This window comes from Cupressus sempervirens, chromosome 4 (genome assembly GCF_028749045.1).
Source record: "Cupressus sempervirens isolate cs-2001-9-10 chromosome 4, ASM2874904v1, whole genome shotgun sequence".
NCBI lineage: Eukaryota > Viridiplantae > Streptophyta > Pinopsida > Cupressales > Cupressaceae > Cupressus > Cupressus sempervirens.
Window position 1 is genome coordinate 864,030,593 of NC_143121.1, and position 22,472 is coordinate 864,053,064.

At 33.6% G+C, this 22,472-nt stretch overlaps 1 protein-coding gene across 2 annotated transcripts; it reads left to right on the forward strand.

Moving 5' to 3' along the window:
* The first annotated feature begins 3,665 nt into the window (after positions 1-3,665).
* Positions 3,666-6,630, forward strand: LOC149564153 (uncharacterized). Of its 2 annotated transcripts, none has more exons than XM_089827219.1 (3): positions 3,666-4,464; positions 5,740-6,231; positions 6,333-6,630. In XM_089827219.1, exons 1-3 carry the CDS (start codon positions 3,949-3,951, stop codon positions 6,465-6,467), a joined length of 1,143 nt encoding a protein of 380 aa, XP_089683345.1. In that variant the 5' UTR covers positions 3,666-3,948; the 3' UTR covers positions 6,468-6,630. The 2 variants fall into 2 exon arrangements, with proteins under 2 accessions (XP_089683345.1, XP_089683346.1); XM_089827220.1 differs by having other exon boundaries at positions 3,837-4,464; positions 5,740-6,144.
* Positions 6,631-22,472: the final 15,842 nt, after the last annotated feature.

Consider the following 22,472-nt stretch of genomic DNA (forward strand, 5'->3'; position numbering starts at 1 on the left):
ATCTACTTCTGAATGTTATCAACTTTAGCTTTCTTTTCATCTTCAATTCTTTCTATATTCATGCAATTCTTGGCTATATGACCGAGTTCTGTGCATGTATAGCATCTTATAGTAGTGTCCTTCTTCCTTAGGTGATGTCTTGCATAGTTTATACTAATATGTCCATATTCTCCACAATAATGACATCTACACCAGGTATTGTAGTCCCATCCAAAGATTGCCTTAACAAGTTGTTCAGCTGGATTGAATGATTTTGATCTGCATTGGAATGCCTTGTGACCATGCTTCTTGCATTTGTGACATTTTCCTTCAAATTATGGTTTTTCCTTACATTCATTAGGTTTATGACCATGTTGACTGCAATTGTAGCATTTACCATTGAATTTACCTTTTCCATTGCTCCAACATTTGTTTGATGTGTGACTTGACTTACCATAGTGATTGCAAGTAGGTCTTTGATTCCTTTGGGCACCTTGTTTGGAGGTTTCACCTTCTTCCTTATAACCAAGACCACCTTTACCTTTTTGTCTATGAAGATTCTGCTCACTTTGTTGATTTAATTGAGTCATGTCTGCTTGAGATTTCATTATCCTTTCATTGACTTGCTTTTCAGTGATTAAGTCATTTTTCAAACTTTCATTGATTTGTCTTTCAGATCTTAAGTCACTTTGTAAGCTTTCATTGATTTGTCTTTCAATGATTAAATCATTCCTCAGGCTTTCATTTTTAGATCTCAGATTAATAATTTCTTCATTTGCATTAGATTGCTGATCTATAAGATCTTCATGCGGATTGGATTGATTATTTCTTGCCTTCAAGTCTTCATTTGCCTTGTTCCTCTATTCCAAAACTTCACATAGCCTGATTGATTGGATTTCTTGTTCTCTTTTAAGCTTTCTTATTTCTTCCTGTAGAGAGTCATTCTTTGCTAGAAGTTCCTTGATTGCCTCATTAGCTTCATCTGAACTGGTTAATGGTAAAAGGTCTTCAATCTTTTCTTCAACATACTGATGGTCATTCATTTGTCTTGCAAGTTCCTTCCTTCTTTTCAAGGATTGGGAAAGATGCTCCTTTGCTTCTTTGAGTTGAGCCATAGCCATTTCTAGATCTAGCTTTTCATTTTCAATAGCTTTGTCAAGTATGAATATCTCCATTTTCCTTGATCTTTGCTCAAGCTGTCAAACTTTATGCTGAGAACCACAATGCTCTGATACCAATTGTTGGAAATAATCAAGACTAGCTAGGTTACTGAGAAGGGAGGGGTGAATCAGTAACCTCAAAAACTTTAAATCAATTCAACACTTGATCCATCCATCATTCATTCATCTAATCTACTGTATGCATGAGAAAGATAGACATTTATAACACATGAACATAGAATTTTGGTGACCCAGAAACCTTCCAAATAGAAAGTAAAACTGGGGTGCTAATGATACCCACAAAACTTCATTACTGTAGTATGAAGTTAGCCTGTTAGGGCTTACATTGATCACTTCTGACGATCTGCTCTATTAAGAGCGATTTGAACTGCTAGATCCACCTTGTTAGAGGATTTACAAACATACTATGAAGTATGCACTCTGTTAAGAGATTTATACAAAGACTGTTAAGTCTACCTTGTTAAAATATTTACAAAAATTGATTCACCTATTAGGATAAAATAGTGGATCTACTTACAACTTGATTGCTTATTATATCCTTGAAGTACAAATCACCTCTTGTGACTAATGAATCTTTACTACTCCTTGTAGACCTTGCTGAATACTCTGCTCTACTGCCGATTCGCTTTCTATCCTTCTCAAAGCATTACATGTCCATTCCTTTTTTAACATACTCATTCTTTGCAAATGATATAATACAATACATATATACCATTCCAATAATTACAATTGCAAGGTCGGCTAAAACACAAGTGAACAAAATATTACCGAGTTGGCAAAATAATAGAAAACTCGGGTTCTTCAAGCTGACTTGGTGACCTTCTGATACTCGGCATCCACTGCATTACTCGGCATTGTCATGCACTCGGTAGAAGTAGAAGCTTGGTCCATACTAACCATACAACATAGCTTGGAACTCAGTAACCTTTAGAGACTTGGTAGATATAGTATCACTCGATAAAAAATGAATCCTTCATTTACCTTGTTCTCACTCGGTAAACACTGGCTTCCATCACACAAACTGATGACTTGGTAGATACTGTGAAGCTTGATGAACATTGTATGCTCGGTAGATACTGATGGGTTGCACACTCACTCGATAGCTTCAAGAATGCTCAGTATGAACTACATAAGTGATGAACATACAAGGTAACTATTGAATGCTTGATATACACTATAGACTGAGTGATGAACTCGGTAAACATTCATAATCGAATAAGTGTTGTCACTAATGACAAATACAATATAATGCCAACAGAAGATATCTTTGAAAAAGATATATGTAAACTAAATATAATTATATAAACAATAGTATTAACATATTAATAATAATACAAATAAAATAGATATTTATTTAAATAAAAAACATTCATATATAATAATTTAACAAATTTATACTTAAATAATCAAATAACTAAGAGGTTTGGCAAATAGCGGTCTTGGTCTACTCTGTTTGGGTTCCCTACATTGTTGTGTCTAGTCTATTTAGGTCATCTATGTTGTTTGTTGGATGCTAGCTTTTGGGTGTTTCATGTTTGTTGTTGGTCTCTACCTATTTAGTTTAGTTGTTGGTTTGGTTTTTTTGTTGGTTCATTTGTTTAGTATTTGGGTTTCACTTATTGTGAATCTCCTTTTTGATATACATTGTACCTCCTATTAATTTTTGGTTGTTAAGGGTTCTCACTCTCTCTTGTTCTATCTAATCATTTAACAATAAGATTATTCTTAACTATATAGATGGGAAGATACCCAATACTAAACCAGGGTCCAATAATCATTCATATTTTTCTATAGTCATCCTTCAATAATAAATAACCCTACACAACAATAGATACATTAAATCAACTAAAAAAAAATAGTTAGACCCGTAATATATGTTCAATATTGCACAATAGAAGATATTGAATAGTGACTATAATTAACTTTGTGTGTTCAATTGAAGTACTAAATGATGTCAAAATTATCCAAATTTTTCTTGTCATTCTCATATGTGAGTCAACTACTCAAAGCTAAGGTTTTAGCTTATATACAATTGATCATTATTTGTGACAAGATGCAACTTTAGCTTTAAACAATTAAATTGCATACTGATCACTTATTTATCAAAATAAATAAATAAATAGCATAAACTTAAATTCTATTACTAAAACGAATTTTTACTTTATACTCCTTCCAATAGATGTTTTCACTTCTTTTACTTCACAAAACTCTTTTTTGTTTTCATAGTTGAGCAATCAATGCATAATTTCACTGCGACTGATGCATAAAGCGTTTTGACATATGAATTATTTTCACCTTATCGAGTGACAGTGAAATTATAAACTTATTAAGCATCAAATTGCAGCCTCTTTTTTAAATATGTACTATTTTTAACAAAATCAAACGATGGAAAGGACGTCAATATTTTTATAATTACGTAAACGCATCTCCCTCTATTAAAAACAGAGAAATTTGTGGTTAGATAAAATATTATTTAAACATGAAAAATCAATCTATAAAGAAAGTGCACTTAGACAAAACGAATGAATTGAACCCAAAAATAGCTTAGCACATGAACATGCCAAAAACATTAGATTCGTAAGGAACGAAAAAACTAGGATTTTTATTTTGTCTTGTACGGGCTCATCTTTGACTTGTTTAGACAATCCTACTTGAATTTTATAACCTGATACATCCCCAACTAGATCGACAACAACCGCAATCTATATTATTTTTCTTCAGCAGATCTCTTCCTCAATGGATTTCTTTGTTACAATCAAGATCGAATAGCAGTGTAAATCTCAAAAATATGGCCATGGAGATGTATGATTTCAGTAGAAATTATGATTCCACTGAATCTCTTTTAGAGATCAGCGAGACTGATACTGGCAGAGATGCTTCTGAAATCATTGCTATGGACGACGCACATTTTGAGATTTCTATTTCTGATGTCATGATGGACGGATTTTATCTGGAGCCAGAAAATTCATCAGAAATTAGTATCCAGGAGCGGCATCCTAGCGCTTTCTCCTTGTATAGAAAATCTCAATCAATCGCCGCTACTCGTTCTTTCGTATTCTGCGAGACAATGCATAAAAGATGTCTCAGATTTCTGAGAAAAATGAGTGAAGATAGAAAGATAGAGATCCAAAGATTATACCGATCGACTTCTCCTGCTTATTGCGAGAATAAACAAGAGTTAAAGGAGAAAAGGAAGGATCCAGCTAAATCTGCCTTTGACCACAGAATTGCAGAGCGCAATAGGAGAGTCAAATTGAATGAGCATTTCCAGAATGTTTACTCTCTTCTTCCCAGAAATTGCAAGGTATCATAATACAGAAAACATTTTCCCTACAAATTTCTATTTATATTAAATTTTGTGAAATTGTGTTAAAATGTTGTTGATAAGGTGCAAGAATTGTGCTATTTCTTCTGATTTCGTTCACCTGTTCAATTGCGAGTTAATAAATTTAGGAATTTTATTTAAATGCGTGTTCACTCTCCACGCTGCACTGTACAATCTTTGCTCTCTTCTTCCCTGCAAGATATGAAATTGCATAGTCTAGATAGCGTTATTATAAAATTTCAATTAAAAATCTCTAGATCTGTGAAATTTAATGAGGTTATAGATAATTTTTTCTGAAATTGAGTTAAACTGCTGTAAATACTGTTCAGTAATTGTGTCGTTTCATCGAATTTATTTCAGCCTTAGAATCGCAAGTAATTTTGGAGTTTTATTTAGATGCTTGTTCACTTTCGGTATTGCACTGCAGAATCTTTAATTTCTTCTTCCAAGGAAATCGCAAGGTATAATATTACACACGACGTAATTACAATCTTTTCCCCAAAAATTTCTACTGATATGAAATTTTGTTGAAGTTGTTAAATCTTTTGAAAATGTTTTAAATTATTGTTATACGGTAGAGTAATCGTGCTGTTTCTTCCGACTTCCTTCATCTGTCTTAATAAATTTAGAAAAATCATATAAATTTATGATTTGTCTCACTTTCGGCACTGCACGGTAGAATCCTTTCTATTTTCTTCCTAGAAATTGTTAAGTATGTTATTACAAACAGCGTAATTATGAACAATTTCCTGCAAATTCTACTGATGTGAAGTTTAAAGAAGTCGTAATTAACTCTTCGGAGAATATGTGAAACGGATGTCGTAACAATACACTAACTCTGTCCTTACATCGGGTTTACTTCACTGTGGAATTGCGACCTTTGAAATGTAGGAGTTTTATTCAACCGCTGTACTGTAGCATCTTTACTCTCTTCTTCAGAGAAATTTCAAATGAATACTGTTACAGACATCGTCGACATCATATTTTCCCTATAAGTTCTACTCGTCTGTAAAGTTTTATAACGATTTAGTTAGCTACAATAATTGATTGATCTTCTGGAATTTGTCATGTACGTTACAGTAATTCTGCTCTTTGTTCCAATTTACTCGACTTGTAGATCTGCAACTTAATAAATTTACGAAACTCGTTCAACTCTCGGTTAACTTTCCGCAATTCTTTGTCCTTGCACACAGGTTCCAGGAAAGAAAAACTAGAAGTTTTATGTACTTCTGATCTTTGATGTCTTTTTTACAGAGAGACAAGCATTCAATATTGGCAAATACCACAAGCTATTTGAAACAACTAAAGCTCCGCGTTTGGGAGCTGGAACAGCAGAGTGAAAGCGTCGAAGAATCTATGTTTCAAAAGAATTTCTCTAGTAGTGAAGAAGGAAGTGCCAGGTTCGAATCCTACGACAAACCTTTCAATTCAGAGAGCCTATTTCTTTACCGTAGCGACGATGTGGTCGTGGAGTGCCAATACGATAACATCCCCTGCCAATTCAAAATTACAATTAATGTGCAGACGAAGAAAGGTTCTTGCTCAGCAACTCTGCTTCTGAGAGTGATAGAGCTGTTGAGAGCAGAGAAATTGGAGATCATGTCGGTCTCACATATAAAAGGATCTGGATTTCAGGCAACCTTTTCCGTATTCCAAAAGGTAGTTGTGTTTTTACGTAGGATCTCTTTTAAAACGAATGCTTCAGCTCAGACTGTTGCACATCTTAAAAGAAGAAATCTGATAGAGGTATCTTCTTTTGATTGATTATAAAATTGAAATCTTCATGAAGAAATTTTTTCCTTTCGATTGAATAGCCGATTTAAACTTGTTGTGATGGTTATGAACAGGGTGAGGACTGGGATATTTCCCACTGGCAAACATTCGGAAGATTAGTCAGCCGGACTGTCAACTCAGCAGTTGGGGCAGAGGAGGGTGATATTACAGTGCAATCAGACGTTCTTATTCCCCACCAATCTAGCTGAAAAGCATTTAAAAACTGTGTTAACTTATTATCCTAGTACAATTTTATTTCCTTGTACATTGAAGATGTATCGTGTTGTATGATTGAAAAGCGAAAAGTTGATACCACAATGCAATATTGTAACATATTTTTTCCAAACTATAAAATTACTTCAACTTTTTGTACTTGATTTTCACTATTATTTTGAAAAGATGTTAGATGCTATATATTGATGATGATTTATAAATATAGATTTACATATGAAAAATTGGAAATCAACGTAATATAAATATATTAGATTTTTAATTATTTTTTAAGGATATTTAGAAAGTAAATAAATAAACAAAAGTAATGACATTTAATGAAATGATTCTATTATTTTTGTTTTGATTGGCAAGGGCTTCAATTTCACACGCACGCACGCACGCGTGCGCGCGCACACACACACACACGGGATGTTTTTGATATTAAAGTAGCAAAAACTAGGGTGTTGTTCATTATATACAACATTGAGAGGGTGTATAGTCACCATTTTAACAATATGAACACATTAACAACAAAAACATTATCATATTTAGTCATTCACACCATAAAAAGGGAGTTGGTGTGTCTAGGTATACCCACTATATCATCTAAACTTCTAAAGATCAGCCAACAGTATCACTTAGAGTCATTTTAGGAAACAAGAAAACAATTAGCACTAGCATTCCAAGTAAACAATAAGAAAGCATAAATTATTTTTGAAGTATGCCCATAGTGGGAGCTAGCACCAACATAAACAAAAACAAATAAAAAAAGGAAGATAATCCCTATTGAGCTCCCTTGTAGTTGCATCTCACTTGATGAAATGTCATCGAGCAATCCTCCATGAGGAACTTGAAGAGTTTCTTATAGCTTCCATCAACATTGGCATCATTGACCAAACCCTTGTTTTGCAAACAATAGACAAAGGGATGTTGTTAGAATATGCATAAGCCTCATGAAAAATCTAGAAACACTTCCTTTTTTTCTTTCAAGCTCTAAGACATTGGATTTAGTATTTTCAAGTTCAACTATTTTTTTTTATTAAAGCAGGCATGATAAGGTTCCTAAACCTAAGTAACAACAAAGAGGAACTGATAGTTTTCTGCTCTGGGACGTTATAGCCAAGCAGCAAAAAAGAACATTTCTAATACAAACTGCTAGAGACCCACCATAGAGAAAAACTTAATTAAAAAAAGTTAAATGGCTACATGTGTCACTCTAACTTATCATCCAAAAAATTGTTGATAAACCAAACAGATAAGTTAGTCTTAAAGTATTGACCATTAATGAGAACTAGATATAACATAAGAGTTTTAAAACCATATTCCAAAATTACAAGAAAGACCATTGTAACCACAAGAAGTAAACCACTAAAACTACATAACACAAAAGCATAAGATAAAAGAAAAACAAAAGCTCGAAGACACTAGTATTGATTCATGTTGTACCAGCCCTCGACAAAGTACTTGAGATCTTCCATCAAGTTGTTGAAATCCTTCATGCTCTTCATATCTACATGCACATTTACTTCTGCATGCAAGCTTTCTTCAGCTTTGTTTTACCCGTAGCAGTGCCAAAGATGACCTTCCTCATCATTTTGTTCTAGACCCAGTGATAGTAGAAATGGCCACACCAAGCTCAATACCAACGATTGCATTATCAAACTTATTGTTAAGCAATGCCACTTTGTCGTTGTGGTCGTTGATTTTTTCTTCAAGGTCCTTTTTAACCCTTTTAATAAAAATAATAACAGAAAGAAAGGGATTGACTAGATCTTTAATTTCCTTAGCCACAAGGTTAACAAAAATGGGGTTTTCAATAATAGGCCCAAGAACAACATTGATATTAGTCTCCTTAGTATCTTGATTGACCTCCTTAGAATCTTTATCATCTGCTTCTACTTCAAATTCCTCTGCAATAGCATTGCTATCCACTTTATCCAACATTTCTTCAACCTTAGTCTCACAAGTCTCCTCATCTTGTTTAAATTGAGTGTCATCTCTACTTTCCTCTTTTGTAATTTTCCCCCTTCTCAATTCTCAATCTTTCAAATCTCCTCACCCCAGAACTTGACTCAATTATCTAATTCTGAGCCCTAGCTTGATTATCTCCTTTTTCACCTTCAAACCCTTCTAAATCCTATTTGTCCACCTCAATTATTTCCTTTAGGATTTTACTTTTCTTTGGAGTGTTGCCAGGACTAGTTTGAGTAGATGCATTCTTGCATTTAGATGGGTTTTCAAATAGTAGAGATTCCTCAAGGGAATTGGTTTTACCTTTAGGCTTTTTGGGTTAGTGCTTGGGATTATAAGGAAACTTGTGACAAAAATATATGTTTGTTTCCACATAATCCATAATAGATCTGAAATAAATATGCAATTATTATCCATATGCAAGAGAATAAACAACATACACACAAAAATGTGACACAAGATATACCTTGGAAAACGATCATTAAGGGAAAAAACTTAGCCTACACAAGAATTCATCACCATGTATTATTCAGCAAAAAATATCATTACAATACAACCATGGAAGCCTTCAAAGCCATAGCAAAAACTAGGAAATCCATGGGAACAAGCATGAATCCACATATCCCATGTCATGCTTCCAACACTTACATATACTCCCTTGGCTAACCTATGAAGCCTTGTCTTGCTCAACTTTCCTTTTCTCCTTTTTTCTTTCTCTTATGAACAACTACCCTTATGGTTTCTTATATAGTTGTAAGTCCCACAAAGTCACCAAGTGGTATTACATAAACCATGTGTTAAAACAATGCGCTACCTAACCCATTGACCCCACATTTAACATTGGATATTTAATTATTTTCCCTAATATTCAATCATTACATCAAATATTATCACAACGTTACAATACAACTCATCGAGGATATCTCATAGGAATCTTTATATGCTGCACATTCATCTAAAGGAATCCTTAAATATAAGGGGTCTACCACCTTTTTCCCAACTTTCCACTCTCAGAGGACACTATTTTGGTCTAATCCAGTACAAGGTTTAGCCTCTAGAAAGAAATCATCTATATTAGTCTAGTTAGAAGAGAGAGAAGCCTTGGCAAGTCTAACTTTGATAAGTCTGGAACCTTGTCTCCTATAGACCATGTGAAATTGGCCCCCTTAGATCAAGGTCAATGAGACCATAATCAATGGAAAGCTCCCCTATCTTTGTCATCACCTTAGATAAATCTTTAACTTCTCCAAACTTTTTAGAAGGATAGAAGGAGCAATTAAAGTCACCAACAACCATCTATTTAGAACTACCATTGTTTATAAGATTTACAAGGGATTCCCAAATAATTTTCCTTTGATGTCTATTATTCAAGGCATACACATTGACTATATTCTATGACCACCTAGAGTATAGATCATGGGAAGTATTAATAATAGAGTCACTGGAGGAGTTCATAAGAATATGTGATAACTTACATTCCAGATGACATATGGACTGCCCAAAGATCAATGGGAACCTTGAGAAAACTAGGAAACACTAGGCTTGACAAACTTAATAGCCTTTTCCATAGTATCTTTATTCATTTTAGTTTCTTGTATAAGAAGAATACCCACTTTGATATCCTAAAGAGTACACTTCAATATACATGGCTTCAAATGACTACTCAAATCCCTAGGATTCCAAGATATTATTTTGAAAATAAAAGAAAATAGAAGTTCTAAATTAATAAACCACAAAACTTTACAACAACACAATTCTCTTAAGATTTAATCACCACTTGTTGACCTCCCTAATTATTGGCCAAAAGTGCCCTCATGCCAAAAGATTGAATTCAAATATTTAAACCCACCCAACAGTCACAAGATTCAAAGATCCAACATTTGAGTAATCTACAGGTGCACATTATAACCTTAGGTTATCTTTTACCCTAAGTTCTGAGCCATTTCATGTTATATTTTAAGTCCTAAACCTATGAAAAAATAATATGGTACCAATCTTATGATAACCCTTGTATTAGAGAATGGTCAGGCAAATCAAGCAGTGATAAGATGCTATGAGACTCCTACTGGTTGAGTGGTCAGGTTTTCATAACATTGAAAATACTCAAAGGATCATAAGCCAAAGAAAAGTCTTGCCCTATGTTACAACAGTAATTGAACGTGAGATTGTGGGTGCACAAGGATTTCTTTCGAGGACATGAGGTAAAGCATTGGCATAGTGTCAGCTTGTCATGATATCAAAGATCTTGTAAGATCATGAGCCAAAGGAATATGTGTTTCAACACCATAAAAGGTCATCAACTGTAGGATCATGGGGTTGGTTTCCTAGGTTTCCAATGCTATGAAGGGGAAGGTTAGTTGTATGATCTTAGAGTTCTAAGACCACAAGGTAAGAAGGGGTGGAGGCTAGGTTCAAACGAATGTTGGGTGTACCAATCTTATGATATTCTTCTATTGTAAGGTCACAAGTACAAGCAAGGATGTCTTTTGAGGTCATGATAGAAAGATAGTTAATTGTGATTGTAGGATCATAGGGATTATTATTTTAGCTGTTGATGTTACAATAGACTATGACTATAACATTGTGAAGATCAAATCAATCACACATGTTCATAGTACTGCCTTTATTATTAAAGCCTTCAATAGGCTCATTTGTTCAAGGTACTTGGCAACTCCAAGCACATCTAGTTTTTAGACCAAAGTTGCTATGGTTCATGGCCAAAGCACACACAAGGGCATCTTCTAGAGGTCATTTTTGTAAGGAAACTCAAGTGCGAAAACAACATCCTACACTAATTCCTTAAGGAAAGTATTGTGCAAATTCCTATTAAATCCTTATAATTTCAGATTTGATATTATGTAAACAATAATATTGTAGTCGACCATGAATACATAAAATAGATAAAAAAGAAAACACATAAACATAAATATATGCTAGTAGGGAAAAACCTTTCAGTAAAACAATCCCACCCCTCCAAAACCTGCACAATGTATTATCTTCAACAAAAGGTTACAACACACTTGCAATGCAAGTTCTTTCAAAATATAGAAGACTAATCCAGTAGCTACCAGCAATACAATTTTCACTCTCTCTCATTTGTAACCCTAAAAACTTCTAATATCACGCGCTGCCCATTTTTAGGGAAACTTCCAAAGAACAACCATATTAGGGTTTTACCATTCTCAAAAAAAGTAGGAACCCAAAAAATTTCCAAGTTGATGTCTTGAACCCCATGTGCTAGATGGAGACTTGAGTGTATAGTACTCAGTTATCAATTTTTACATGTCTCCACATGTTTATCCATCATCAAAACTTCTAGATTTAGCTCTTACGCATTATAAGAATCTATCATAACCATTTTAGCCATGATCTCCTTACAAACAATTCAAGATGTCGACACATACAAGTGGAGTGACACATCAACATGCCAACTAGACATGTACACTCACACTTAATTACATTATTTGAAAAAAATACATTTACAAAACAAATAATAAGAATAGGAATTATCCAAGGTTGAGACGCCTTATTTCTAACAATTTTTAGTATTTAGAGCTCTCATTTTCAAATCCTAGTAGAAAGAAGGGAGGGTTTTCTTTATCACTAGTTCAGAGTATAGAGGAAGTCAATACACCTACAAGATCCATCTCTACCCCTCCTAGTGATAGATCCCAACCTAGGTGATGTAGGACCATCTTGGGTTGACATGTTATCCTACTCATTTGTGTTCATTTTGCCAGTTGTTGCCAAGTTGTAACAATTTTCAAGTGCTAGTAATTTTGTATTATAAGTTGAGTTAAGGTTATCCCATGTCATCTTAGTTAGGTTAATGTGTTATCCCATTTCACTATACAGTGTGTGCCGAGCTATCCTTCACATATCGAGTGATCCTTCATGTGCTGAGTTTTCCTGTTTATTCTAATTGTTAGCATTTTGGACATATTTTCTACAATTTTGGTCCAAGCATAATTGTAATATTTATTTCGATCATGACATTTGTGATAAAAAAAATTTCTTAGGATGTGACCAGATCATTGTTGGGTTGGCCTCTCTATTATGTAATTATCTAAAATCTCCTATAAGCAATTTTGGTAACTATAAATAGGATGTTTAGGGTTAGATTTAGATCATATTAAAAGGAGTTTAGTAGAGACCTAGAAAGTGTAAATTTGAAGCTAGATCTTAGATTTTGAGCATATTTTATATCTAGCCATAACCTAGAAGGCCTTATAGCTGGACATGTATGCCGATCATTTGTTCAATCAATAAAAGAATCTCTCTCTCTCTCTCTCTCTCTCTCTCTCTCTCTCTCTCTCTCTCTCTCTCTCTCTCTCTCTCTCTCTCTCTCTCTCTCTCTCTCTCTATCTATCTATCTCTATCTCTCGTGTTGTTCTCTTGTTGTGTTTGTTTCCATTATATTGACTCTGTGACATTGGTTCGGTTTTTTGGGTGTGCCTTTGGCCCTATTTATTCTTGCCCTCCTTGTGTTAAGTGGTATTAGATCATAGTTGTTCTTGAGTGTGCAAGAAAACACCTGAGGCAGTTTGTACCAAGAGCTTGAATTATGTAGAACCCTATTTTAGATTTGGTTATAAGGTTGTAGATCTATGGGATTGACCTATAACTTGTAGAGGGTTAGGATCTTGCAAGAACTTGATTTGTAAAGATGGTCCATGGTAGAGGAAATGCCAATAATGCCATATTAGATACATTGAGACAAATTGTAGCTAGATTAGATGTTGTGGGGAAAGCCTACAGGAGAGGAGCACATCTTAGGGATGTGAGTGATGATGAAGCAATAGCACCAAACCCTAATTCAAAACTAGAAGAAGATCAAGATGAGGAAAAATTGCTAAGAGTATTGTCTAGGGTACATTCAAAGCTTATTGTAGAAGTTGTTTCTTATGATGGAAAATTGGACACCAATGATGTGTTGGATTAGATCTTTGATATGGAGAAGTTCTTTGAGCACGAAAACACTCCTAATAATAGGAAGGTGATGAAAACATTTACAAAATGATAGACAAAGGAGAGGAAAGGAGAAGACCAAAACTTGAGTGAAAATGGTGAGCAAGGTAAAGAAAAAATTCCTTCCTACTGATTACCAAGTTAGCTTGTTGAGAAAGATGCAAAATTTGAGACAAAAGGACATGACTATGAAGGATTATACTGAGGATTCTTATAGATTGGACATTAGATTTGGACATGTGGGTGATAATATTCAGAAAATGGCAAGATATCTAAATGGATTGAGATCTAGAATTCAAGATGAAATAAGTTTTGTAAAATTGGAAAGTGTGGAAGAAGCATATCAATATTCCTTTAAAGCTAAGGAGATCTTGACAAAGAAGCATGAACAAAGACAAAGAGGTAGAGATGGTAGATTTCAGAGAGGCAAAGGTAGATCTTATGGTGAAGGTGGTAGAGCTAATAGTTTTGTGTAGGATAAAGGAAAATTTGAATGGAAGAATGATGACAAAGATAAGATTGAGTGGAAAGGTGGTAGTTTATATTAAGGAGGTACTAGTTCTTACCGAGGAAGAGGTAATTCTTGTTCTAGAGGTAGTTTCCATGGTAATTGTTTTAGATGTGTAAAGAAGGGAATAGATCTTTGGAACATAGATCTTTTGAAAGTGGGCAAGGTAATAGAAATGCTATGATTCAAGGAGACACTAAGAATTCACCAAGTGGACCCGAGGCTAGAGAAAATTTAATGGTGAGAAAAACCTTATGTAATAAGGGTAGTGATGAAGAATCTATTTTAAGAAGAAGTCTTTTTAAGACCAGATGTAAGATGGCTGGAAAATCTTGCAAGGTGATCATTGATAGTGGAAGTTCAAAAAGTTTGGCATCAGAAGACCTAGTTACAAAGTTGTAGTTGCAGAGGCTGAAACATTCTAAACCCTATCATGTTTCATGGATCAAAGATGAGCATAAGAAATTGGTAAGTGAGAAATGTGTTGTGAAGTTCAAGATTGGACATTACTTTGACGAAGTATTGTGTGATATTACGCCTATGGATTATAGTCATATTTTGTTGGGTAGACCTTGGCAATATGATAGATTAGTTGTACATGATAGAAGATTTTATCAATATACTCTTTGGGTGAATAGGAAGAAGCAAATATTGCTACCTTTGATTGAAAGTCTAGATGAGGTTAATTGTACCACGATAAAAGTTTGCATGGTTTCTGGAAAGTATTTTGAAAAATAAGTAAAGAAGAATCAAGTTTGTTTTGCATAGTTCCTAGACAACTGAATTTGGGTAGTAATGTCCGAATGACAATAGATAGTGGTAGCCGAGTACTAGAGGAAAATACAAAATTGTTAAATGAGTACAAAGAGATTGTTGCTAAGGATATTCCTGATGGTTTACTACTAGTGAGAATCATAACTCATTGTATGGATTTGATTCCTAGAGCTAGTTTTCCAAACAAAGCACCATATAGATTACACCTACAGAGAATGAAGAACTTAATAGACAGTTGCATGAATTGTTACAAAAGGGATTAATCAAAGAAAGTTTGAGTCCATGTGTTGTACCTACTATATTAGCACCTAAGAAGAATCGAGAATGGAGAATGTGTAATGACATTATGAAATTCAGTAAGACTAAGGAAGAACATCCTAAGCATTTTAAGCAAGTATTGCAGAGATTGAGGAGAATTTGATGATTAATCTAAAAAATTGTTCTTTTATTGAAGAGGAGATTGTGTATTTGGAATTTTTTATTTCAGTTGATGGCTTGAGAATGGATCCTAAGAAGGTTAAAGAAATTTTGGAATGGTCTACACCTAAGAATGTGAGTGAGGTAAGATCATTTCATGGTTTGGCTAGTTTTTACAGAAAGTTTATAAATAAATTTTAGTGTCATTTATAATGCTATGAATGAGACAATGAGAGGAGATAAAAAGAAGTTCAAGTGGACATATTGAGCTGATAAGAGTTTTGAGATTTTGAAACAAAAGCTTGCTGAGTTACCTGTATTGGCTTTACGTGATCTTAATAAAGTATTTCAAGTTGAATGTGATGCAAGTGATAGTGTAATAGGAGCTATATTAAGTCAAGAAGGTAAACCTATTACTTTATTTAGTGAGAAGTTGAATGATGCTAAAAGAAAGTATTTTGTATATGATCAAGATTTTTATGCTATTGTTCAAGCATTGAAGAAGTGGAGACATTATTTGATTCCTAAGGAGTTTGTGTTGTATACTGATCATAAAGATTTACAGTACTTGGGAAGTCAACATAAATTGAACCAAAGACATGAAGTGGGTTGAGTATTTGTAAAGTTTTACATTTGTGGTTAAGCATAAGAGTGGAGTTACTAGTAGAGTTGTTAATGAATTGAGTAGAAGATGTTCTTTGTTGACTTAAATGAAGGTTGACGTTCTTGGTTTTGATGAAATGAAAGAGTCGTATGATACTTATTCTAATTTTTCTAGGGTGTGGAGAGAGTATAGAGCACCAAATCTGACAGATCACTTAAGTATGATGAATATTTCATTCAAGAAGATATGTTGTTCAAAGGTATTCAACTATGCATTCCTAGAAGTTCTAAAAGGTTGAATTTGATTAAGGATGAGCATAGCAGTGGATTTGTTGGACATTTTGGAATTCATAAGACATTGAGTTTGCTGAAGGAGAAGTATTATTGGTCATAGATGTACAAGGATCTTAAGAAGTTTGTGAAGAGTTGTGGAGTTTGTCAAGTTGCAAAAGGAGTAAGTTAGAATACTAGAATGTATAGACCTATTTTGATTCTTGAGAAACCTTGAAGTGACATCAGTATGGATTTTGTTCTTGGATTGCCTAAAACATCAAAGGAGTATGATTCTATATTTGTTGTTGTGGATGGATTTTCTAAAATGGCTCATTTTATACCACGTAAGAAGACATCAAATGCTAAGCATTTTGTTGAACTTTTCTTCAAAGAGATTGTTAGATTGCATGAATTACCAAGAAATATTATTTGTAACAGAGATAGTAAGATTGTTGGCTATTTTTGGAGAACTTTGTGAAAGAAGATGGGTGCCAAGTTGAATTTTAGTTCTACATCCCATTTGTGGACTGATAGATAGACAAAGGTTATGAATAGAAGCTTGCATAATTTTTTGAGATGCTTAGTTAGAGATGAAACACATAATTGTGAGATGGTATTAGCACAAGCTGAGTTTGCATATAATAATTTTGTGAATAGAAGTATCGGAAAGACACCTTTTGAAATTGTTACTAGAATGAACCTTAGAGGAGTATAAAATTTAAGGGATGTTGCCAGTGAAGAGAAGAGAAGTGTTGCAATGGAAGAATTTGCTGATTTTATGGATTCTTTGCATAAGGAAGTGAAGCTAAAGTTGGAAAAAAGTAATTAGAAGTACAACAAGAATGTTGATAAGTCTAGAAGAAGACATCATATTTTTGAAGTTGGTGATGAGGTAATGGTTCATTTCAAGAAAGGAAGATTTGTAGTTGGAACATACAGTAAGCTAAAAATGAAGAAGATTGGACCTTGTAAGATCTTGAAGAAGTTTGACAATCAAAATTCTTATGAAGTTGAGTTATCTGATGACATGGATATATCTCCTATATTCAATATTGTTGATCTATATAAGTATCACAACTTGGATGTTGAATTTGTTTTACATGATGATTATTCCAAGAAGAAGATTGAAGAGGTTGAACAGATATTAGATCAGAGAGTTGGTAAAAGCATAAGAGGAAAAGAGTACTATGAATATTTGATGAAGTGGAAGAATAGACCAATTGAAGATGCTACATGGATTTCTTAATCTGACTTAGATTCAGCTCAAGTTGTGACACTTGCATGGTTTAGGGGAATCATTTCTTTCTACCCTAGTTGTCTAATGCAGGAGCATCTTGAGTTGACATTGTTAGAAATAGATAATACTGAGAGGAGGGGTGAATCGGTATTTTCTATCTTCTTTCCCACAGCTAAATATTATTAATTACTTTTCCACATGCATATGAAAATAAGCCAACAATGATAAATAGTAAAAACAACCATAAATTGATAGGGATCATAACACCATATTTTGTTAACAAGGGAATCCTGGCCAAGGGAAAATGCTAGTGGGGATGAAACCCATTAGATGATTCACTATATAAGAGAATTTAGTTAAGGATATTGACCTTTTTAGGAGTCTTGAAGAATGTATAGTGTCTTGAGTCCCTGTTAGGAGACTAGGTCTTGTTAGAAGCCTTAACCCTATTAGGAGTTGCTTCAAAGTTGTTAGGAGTTAGTAGATCATATATAAATGTGTACAAGAAGAGCCCCCTACCCTAACATGGAACTATACAATAAGTTCTTCAAGAGAATAGGTATACATACAATATTGGATCACTTATTGTACTTCACAATACTTCTAATTGTCAGTTCTTCATACAAGAATGACTGTGCACATATCAACTTGCATCATATCTCACATAACATTGCTTTGCATCACATATCATAATATTGCATTCACATTCTATTTTTTCTTTAACTTTGCAATTAAAGTTCTTTACTTATATCAAACATATTAATAATTTTTTCCTTAGTTGGTTCACATATCATCCTTACAGTCGGCTCAACAAGATTTAGTAATCAAAACAATTTTACAAGTCGTACAAGTCAATTTGTTAACATGCTCTATTCTGCACTATGAGGCATCTGCATTAGTATTGCTTCCATAACTTGAGCTTGGTTGATCATATGAACATTCACATTGGTATACATCATCAAGATGATGTCATGCATCTAGGGTTAACTATGTATGAGAATATTCCAAGGGAATATTTTACTATCAATGAATCTTGTCATGTTGTTGTAGCACTGTCTAATACTTAGACAATTTTCGTTCACAAATAATCATGACTAAACTGTAAAACAAATATTTCCATAAATGACAACCACATATTTCAACTTATTTGATTGATTGGTCATATTTCCAGCAATCTCCTCCTTTAGCATTGATGGCAACATTTTGGGAAAATTGGCTAAGCCCCAAACATGTTGTCATACCAATCAAAAATAACCATAACATAGTAAAAACATTGTATTCATGTTTTCAAAGGATTACATCCCTTATAACTTGAATTATAAAGTTTTCTTAAAGAAAAACTTACTACTATACATCAAAATATAACTATATAATTTACAATTACAACTATCTATATTTTTCCCCCTTTGACATCAATAACAAAGGTGCCAATAAAAGGAAAATCCCTATAAAAATCTGAAAGTTGCATCAAAACTTGGAAAAACAATCATTGAAGTTAGTCTTCAACTATGCAAGGTGTTTCTTCCAATTATCTTTCAGTCAATCAAACACACTAATTAGTGCACATAAAGCATATGTGGCTAACTCTATTGCATTCAAATCTATAGCCACAAACTTTTCATATGAGGACTTGGCTACCAAGCATTCCTCTAACTAATTTTGTAACAATCTAATTTGTGGGTATAAATGGTCCCTTAAAAGAGTGAATCTCTTCAAAATTTTCTCCTTTTCTACTTGAGTATCCCTAATGGTATCATGAAGTGCTTGCATTGTATGCTCAATGGTTTCTTACTTCTAATTTTGTTTCAAAAAGTTATCAGTGAGAATCTAGAGCTTAGTTACCTTCTCTTTGATTTTCCCATCAAAACTGAGAAGATGAAGGTATGCCATGTTGCACTTAGCATATATTTGCTTCCCTTCCTCCATACTCTTCCTCGATTCCTTAATGCATTCATTTAGAGTTTCTATATTATTCCTTATATTTGTACACATGGTATTAAGAAGTTTACCATCATGCTTAGTTTGTGTTTGAATTGTAGCCACATTGGTAAGTGTTGTAAACTCATTATCAAAGGTTTTGTACAAAATTGTAGCTCTCTGTTGGATATCTATAGCTATACCAACATGACTTACTATGTTTTCCAATCTATCCAAAACTAAAGTTAGAGTCTTCTTAATAGACTTGAAAAATTTCTTCTTTTCAAGAAGTTTACTTAAAGAAGATATAAGATTTTGTGCCTCATCTTCTTCATCTAACTATACTGTTGCTGTTGTGACCATTGTTTCTTGTGTAGGTGGTGTAGAAGGTGTTACTATTATTGTTGCTACTAAAGGCACACTTGAAGTAGTTACTTCAATGCTAGATTCAAATTTCTTTGCAGAAGGTGTGTCTTCTTCCTTAGGCTCCTAATCTCTTTCTTCATTAGATGAGCTACTGTAATCAATAATATTGCCAACAATGTTGGAACCAAAATCTTTAAAAGGGTCCTTCATTTTATCCACTATCATATTGGTGTCATCCACTTGCATATATTCACTTCCAATGGTAATATGTGGTGAATCACATGGATTTAGTGTTTCAGTTGGTTGCTCAAAACTGTGAGGTGGACTTACTATTGTAGGACTTGTTTCCTTTTTCTGTGCACTCTTCTCAGGCTCCTTAGGCATAGGGCTTGCCTTCTCTAGCTGTGCACTCTCCTTTGGCATAGTAGACATGTATGTGACTATTGCCTTTTGAGTTTCCACATTTACTTCTTCATAATTTCCTCCCATGAGGAGAATGGATCTCTTCTTATTTCTCAATAATGGTGCTATTCCTTTAAGAATTTTAGTTATTTCTTCCTCATTATTTACAATACATAGCTTTTTCACCATATTTATCCTTATTTTCCTATCTTTCTCAATAAATATTTTTTTCTATTTAAAATTCTATTGTACAAGTCGTCAAGTATTTGACCTCTTATGCTATCAAACCTTTTATCTTTGAGGATCATATTTCTAACTACAACATTCTCTAGTTGTCTTCTATCCATATTATTATACAAATCATAGTACTTATTCAATTGTGAAAAATTATTATCATTAATCATCTGTATGTTAATATTTTCTACCTTTGGTTTCCATTCTTTTCTTCATGCTGAAGTCTTTGATTCTTGATCTACTAGTTCTACCAGTCTGTTACCAGTTTCATCTTCAGATTTAGAGGAACTATTTTGCTAGGTTCTTCTCCTCTTGCTTGGTCTACTTGTAGTTTTCTTGAATCTCTTCTTAGGAGGGGTTTTCTCAAGCCTTGTGGATTTCCTATGTGTTGACACTTCCTCTATTTTCTTTAGGTTCCTTAGAGGTTGCTACTATGCAATTGCTGCATATGGCACTACAGGTGCTTGCATACTTGTCTGGGCAACTGTAACCTCTTCAACAGGTCCAACCATTGCAATAGGTACAGGGGCCAATAGTTCCAATTGACCAATGGCCTTCATTTCCATGGCTATCCTTTTCACCTCTTCAAATTCCTTTCTTGAGATTCTTGATTCCTTCAAGATAGAATTAATCACATTTTTTACCTTTTTCTTGAAGTCCTCAATTATCTGACTTTTTTTAACTTCTCTTGTCTTCTCAGTATATAACCCCCATCTAGGACATTCATAATCAACTTCTAAGTGTAATATTATTTGCACATATCCTTCAATTAGTTCCTCACCCATTTTGTAACCCATAGGTTCAATGAACTTAACTTAGGGAACTACTACCTCAATACATGTAAAATCTATTTCTTCCATGAAGCATAGTCCATCCTTATATTTTTCCACTAGCACAGAAGGTATCCTATAACTTTGGTTCATTTTAGCTTGGAAAGATTTCATCATTCTATCATTATCATTATCTCTAACTATTTTTCATTTGTTTCTGTATGTATGAGTGATAGTATGTATTGTGCACTCACTTCCATCCCAATTTGTGATACTAGGAAACTTCTCTATTTTGTAGAAGAATATATGTGTCTATAGAGATTCAAACCTAAAGACTACACTCCTAGACTTCTTGATTCTTGATATGTTATTCAACAACTGTCTTCAAATAATGCTATATAGATTAACCTCTTCACCATTTACTGCCATATAAGTTGCATGAAGACATTCGGTAGGAACTAAATCTATCCTAGATCCATGGTTGAACTTATATCCCAAAATTTTACTAATGAGTCTCACTCCATCATCTTGAATGGTGTTGACTTTGATGTTTCTGCCATCAAAACATGTGTTCAGATTTGTTTCAAATAACTTGCACACATTCTTTATGTTCACTAGTTTACATCCTTCATTGTGTAAACCCGTGACCTTGTGAATTAGGTCATTATCAATACATATGATAGAATCTCCCAACCATAGAAGGTCATCATGAACTTTGCTCAGAATTATTCCTATCCATTCATGATTATCAAAGTCCATATAGAACATGTGCTTAACTAGGTTAAGTTGTTCTAGGCATTCATGTTCAGGTTTTAGTGATAAATCATTGTTTCACATTTTCTTGAATTCCTTATGAATCTCTGAATTGCCTATGCTTTAAATTTTATAGTGAATATAACCTCTTATATCTTCAACATGAAGTACATTTTTTAGTACTTGCGAAAATGCCCCAATGGGGTCATCAAGCAGATAAACAAATGGGTGTTTCTTGAAATTATATATAGGTCTATTGCTTACATTAAACACTTTTTTTCTTGCCATTTCTGAAAAATATACTCAAACAATTTATAAAATACCTTACTTTCACATTTTAGGGTTTTTAGAAATTTCACATATCTCCAAACTTCTTCAACACTTCAAATCTCTCTTTAATCTCGCACTTAAGATTTTGCACAAGAAAATGATGTTCATAAATCAATTTGCATCCTTTAAATCTTTTGCAATCTATACTTTGCATTAAATATGTATTTTCCACTAGTTCAAATACTGTCTCTATATAATAGAGAGGTTATTCTTCTTATATATCCTTATCCTAATCATATTAAGCAATGCACACTTAACTATAGACTCCTCCCAATGTCTAGTATATACTATTAACTATGCAACTTGTGATATGCTTTATAACATTAGTTATGACAAATTGACACAATGTTTTACTGAGAGTGCTTAATGTAGGTAAGATGGGTCATAGACAATAAGTGACTTTACTATCTTTTTAGGTACATTAGGATGAGCTTCATTTTGAACTGTGTGAGAACTTCTAGCTTCTCTTTCTTTTACA